Genomic DNA, 5336 nt, shown 5'->3' on the forward strand with positions numbered 1-5336 from the left:
CTCTTGGCTGTGCACTGGGGGCTGTGCAGGGTGGCCCAGAGCTTGCACTCCGTCTCCACACCCTCCATCTTTTTTTTTTTTTTATCTTCTTGTTGCCCTGCCCTGAAGCAGAATCACAGTATCAGAATGGCATCATGAGCAGGAATGCTAGGGAACCTGTGCTGCATTAGACAGGCTGACTAATCTCCCTTTAAATAATCTCCCTTTAAATAGTCTGAAAGCACTCCAGTGAGCTTCTGCTTCAGAAGCCATGAGAACACAGCCACGGCTGTGGTCTATATAAATAGCCAGATCCATGCTGGTAAGTAGTGAACAGCACGGTTATTTGTTCTGGGAAGGTCTTCTTATTTTCTTCATTTTGTTGTTGTGATCAAATTCTGGTAACATTTCTGTATAATGGTGGTGCTGCTGTTTCTCGAGCTGCCATATCATTAGTGACAGTGAGGAGTGAGCAGCTGCCCTTTGGAGACAGAGTTCTGTCTCCAGTGGCTTTGCATTCAAGTGGCAATGGGGCTGTCACTTGCTGGGGTCTGTACAGCTGGTTTTAGCTCAAACAGTACAGTTCAGACCCTTTTGATCAGTGCTGTGGGTTCAAAAATCTCATTGATATTTATAGCGTCTGCAAGGTAAAAGCAAGGAATGTTTGAATACTTGCTGCCTAGCCGTGGATCTGGATAAAACACTGTGTGATGGCCCTGTCTGAGGAGGATGAACTTTTCTGTGCTCTGCTCACTTGGTAATCAGCACTGTAACAAAATAAAATAGAAGGAATTGTTAACCCAGTCTGTGTTGGTTCTGCAGGCTAAGATCTTTTCTCTTGTAATATGGAAATAGCCTCATGTAGTGCTAGGTGAGGTTTAGATTAGATATTAGGAAAAATTTCTTCCCTGAAAGAGTGGTCAGGCATTGGAACAGGCTGCCCAGACAGCACCCCTGGCGGTGTTCAAAAGACATGCAGATATAGCACTTTGGGACATGGTTCAATGGCCACAGTGGTGTTGGGTTGATGGTTGGACTTGATCTTAGAGGTCTTTTCCAACTGAAACAATTCTGTAATCCTTTGGAAGAGTGGAAACTATACTTGAGGTAGGTACACGCACTCTGCAGTTGTATAACCAGTCTTCAATTTGCCTCTGTCTGGTTCTGAATTATCAAGACAGCCTTCAAAAACACTGAGATCTCGTATGTGGCTAATAGCCACTCTAGTGCTTTCCAAGATTTAGGTAAATGGGAGAATCCTTAATGAAGAGCAAATCTTGCCTCAGCTGAGGTAGGAGGCATTTGAATTTCTTACTCATAGTGTATTGTCATCTTCTCCATGCCATCCTACCCACTCAATGCGTCAGAGATCTAAGGCCTTTTTTATTTTTTTAATTTGATTTTTTTTTTTAGATTTTCTCCCCAGCCCTCTCTGTTGAGCAGAGGATATTCAGACCTTCAGTTTCTGGTGCATCATATCTGAGGTCCTTTGATTGTTTTTTTTCTTTCTTCACCCACCCTCAGGTTAGACATAAATCCCCCAAACCAGTGGGTTTTTACTGGGGTAAATGAGTTCACAGAAGAGGGTTGATGCAAAAGGACAGAAGTCTGAGTGGGTCTGAAACAAGGAAGAGAGACTATGTGGGGCACATAGCACAGAGAAAAAGCATCCCTAAATACTCAATGATGTTTGCTTTCCTAATGTTGCTTTTAGGTCACTAGGTAGAGGAGACAAGATTTTTGCCTGGCCAGAAGTACCACCCAATGAGGTGGAACACCATTCGGACTGTTCTTTAATTTTACAGAGGGAGAGATATTCACTTTTTTTTTTTTTTTTTTTATGGTCAGTGCTTACCATCCTTAAATAAGGGCTCAGCTGAGATCAGGAATTGCCTTAGTGTGTCGTTTGTTTGGGATTTAAAGTCCATATTGGGCAAAGCAGAAGTTCTGTGCTGAATTTTGGAAATAACATCAACAAAGAGAGTAATGACCTTCTGAGGGAAAATACTATAATGTTTGATTATAAACAAATTTTGCAATTACAAAGCAAAGCCACAAAACTCTCAGCCTGTGAATTTAATTAAAAAGAAAGAAAAAAAGGAAAAAAAAAAAAAAGGCAAAACTAAACCCCAAACAGCCAGCTTTTTCATTAAGTGTATTTAGTAAACTTGCCTTGCATCACTCCAGTAAGATCAACCAGGCTGTCCCTAGCGTTATTTAGTAAACTTGCCTTGCATCACTCCAGTAAGATCAACCAGGCTGTCCCTAGCGTGAGTCTGGCCTGTATTGCCAGCTAGCGTGCACGTGTGGGTTCTGCTTGGAAAAGCACAAGAAAAAGACAAAGCTGAAAGTTGCAGAAATTATGTTTCAGTGCAGGACAGGTTTGTCTGAGCACAGGGAGCTCTGTCACATTTTGCAGGGCTAAGAGTGGATCAAAATCCAACATATTTCGTCTTCCTCCTAGCTCCATGGCTTCCTTTCCTGTCTTGAAGCAAGAGACGTTGTTCCGGAATGGTACCTGGAGCTATCGAATTCCAGCCCTGCTCTACCTGCCACGTTTCAGCATCATCTTGGCTTTTGCTGAGGAACGAGAGGATGTGGTGGATGAACATGCCAAGCTCATAGCGATGCGCAGAGGCACGTATGACCCAACAACGAACCATGTTCAGGTACTGGTGTGGGGAGAAAAGGAGGAGACTGGTCTGCTCCCCTGTCCCCAAATAAGCTGAATATGTGTGCCCTCTTGCTGCAGGTCAAGAGCAGCTTCTTCTCTTCAGATATAGGAGGCAAATCTCTTACAAAAAATTGAAGTATCATTATAACTCCTGGGAGTCAACCTCATGACTGCACAGCTGTTAGGGGGACTGAAGCAGGAGGTTCAGCAGATTTTCTGGGGATGGCTTTGACCCAACATCCCAGAGCTGAAGCAGATAAGGTGAAGCAGATAAGAGAGAGAGGACAATTCCTATCATTCTGTGATTCTGTGACAAAAGTCCTGTTGCAACAGCAAAGATATGGAAGACAAGCAGAACTGGGGAGTGCCACAGGGATGGGAAGGAGTGAATGAGCAATGAGGGATTAATTTTTTTAAAATTCATTTTCTTAGGACTAACTTCAGTTTTAAAAAACAATTGAGAACAGCTAGTCTCCCCACGCAAAAGAGTGTTATCTGGTTTGACTGTGCCAGTGAATTTGCTACCTTATTTATCTACCAGTTATTATTAACAGTTATGTTGCTGGGTGACTGGGGGTGGTGGATACTATATGTATAATCTTTTTTTCCTTTTTTCCATTTGCAAATGCATTAATGTCTTGGAGGGAAAAAAAAAAAAAGACATGATATTTTTCTATTCCAATCCTTCATTGGTGACTGGTTGTCCTAGATGATAGACTCTTAAGAGCTGGAGTCTTTCTAACGGAAGCAGCCTCTGAGTGTACCTGCAGTGTCATGCCATTCAGGTAACATCTTGTCTAACCCTCTGTAATTCAGTTAAGTAAGGCTCAGTTGGCCATTAACTTAGTAATTTGTGTTCACATGCTGGAGTTTCTTAAAATGGAAATATTAAATATTCTTCCCAAAAAAGTTAATACTGGTTGAATAGAAAAAGATAAAACATGGTCAAAAAGGATAATCAGCAAGTCAGGGCAGAAAAGGTAATTAGTATAATCTTACTAGAAAATACTGCTTCCTTTAATGAACCAATAGCACTCTGTAGGAATAATTTCTAATTGCAGTGTTAGTGCTGGAAATGTGACTGTGTTGTGCTCTATTCGTTTAAAAAGAGGCCTCGGAAGGTAGTTTTACTTACGCTGTGACCTGTTTTCTGTGTTGGACTACTTAGGGTCCAAATTTCCACACCAGATTGTGTAAAACCATGCAATCAGCTTTAGTAAGGCATCAATTCACACATGGAGCACAGTGGAGGAATAAGAGTCTGAATGGAAAGGAATTTGGCAGCATCCAGGGTACTTGAAAAGTGCTCAGCTATCTATCTGACTTCTTAAGAAACACTGACACAGCAGTGGCTGTACCAGCACACTGTGACCACTGAGCATGTCTGTGTGTCCTAAAGACATATATTTGTGAGAATATCTGACAATTCACCTGCTGTAGTTTTTTCAGGTGCCTTCAGACACTGGCTGCTTTGAGATACAGAGCTATCAGCCCCTGAATGAGTAGCAACTAAAGATGGAATATGCCACCTGTTTGAAGTGCATCTGCATTGTGCCTTCCAAATAATGTTCCCTTCTGTGTGGCAATGACAGTACATTGTCTTCCCATTGCTTTCTCTGTCCACTAACCTGCTTCTGTTCTTGTGCTCTTCTGTAACTTTTATCTAAGCATCCTTATGCTGTCATGTGGATCTGTTTGTAATGGTGTGTTTCCTTCTTGTCTCCCTTCACATGGTCCCTGGCAGTGGAATAGCATGGAGACCATTGTCAGTGCTCAGCTGAAGGACCACCGATCTATGAATCCCTGCCCTGTTTATGATGAAGTCTCAGGGAAACTGATGCTGTTCTTCATAGCTGTCCCAGGAAAGATCTCTGAGCAACACCAGCTCAGGACAAAGATCAACTTGGTACGTCTCTGCTATGTCACTAGCATGGACCAAGGACGCACCTGGAGCACCACCCAGGATATCACTGATGGTACCATCAGCACTGAGTACAAGAACTGGGCCACTTTTGCAGTGGGCCCGGGTCATGGATTACAGCTGCTCAATGAGGCCCGGAGCCTTGTGATTCCTGCCTATGCCTATCGCATCTTGGACCCTAAGAAACACCCCATCCCTCATGCCTTCTGCTTCATCAGCTCTGACCATGGGACAACGTGGGAGATGGGGAACTTTGTGGGGGAGGAGAGTGCAGTGGAGTGTCAGGTAGCAGAGGTGCACACCTGTGGCAGGAAGGTCCTCTACTGCAATGCAAGGAGCAGCAGGGGAGCCAGAATACAAGCTGTCAGCTACAACCATGGAGTGGACTTTGAGGGTGGCCAGCGAGTTGAAATGCTAGTAGAACCTCCTTCTGGATGTCATGGCAGTGTTACTGCCTTCCCACCCCCCCCTGATGCCAGATGCCAAGACAGTTGGTTGCTCTACACTCATCCTACAGACCCAAAACATCGAAGAGATTTAGGAATTTACCTCAACAAAAGCCCTTTAAATCCAGGACACTGGACAAAACCAAGCATTCTTTTCAAGGGCCTGTGTGCTTATTCAGATCTGCAGTACATGGGGGTTGGGCCAGATGGCTCACCCTTGTTCTCCTGCCTCTTTGAATATGGCACCCACCAACAATGTGAAGAGATGATCTTTGCAATGTTCACTTTGAAGCAAGCCTTTCCATCAGAGTTCTGA

The 5336-nt window shown here is 43.6% G+C and overlaps 1 protein-coding gene across 1 annotated transcript; it reads left to right on the forward strand.

The window, feature by feature from the left end:
- Positions 1-2447: 2447 nt before the first annotated feature.
- On the forward strand, positions 2448-5336 carry NEU2 (neuraminidase 2). The gene is made up of 2 exons (XM_054386233.1): positions 2448-2648; positions 4398-5336. Exons 1-2 carry the CDS (start codon positions 2448-2450, stop codon positions 5334-5336), a joined length of 1140 nt encoding a protein of 379 aa, XP_054242208.1.

Source organism: Indicator indicator, chromosome 13 (genome assembly GCF_027791375.1).
Source record: "Indicator indicator isolate 239-I01 chromosome 13, UM_Iind_1.1, whole genome shotgun sequence".
Taxonomy (NCBI): Eukaryota; Metazoa; Chordata; class Aves; order Piciformes; family Indicatoridae; genus Indicator; species Indicator indicator.

Bases quoted from the DNA above. Each gene is read 5' to 3' on its own strand.
- NEU2 (XM_054386233.1), top strand. From the start codon at position 2,448: ATGGCTTCCTTTCCTGTCTTGAAGCAAGAGACGTTGTTCCGGAATGGT. The intron at 2,649-4,397 runs GTACTGGTGTGG...GGTCCCTGGCAG, and splicing joins CAACAACGAACCATGTTCAG to TGGAATAGCATGGAGACCAT.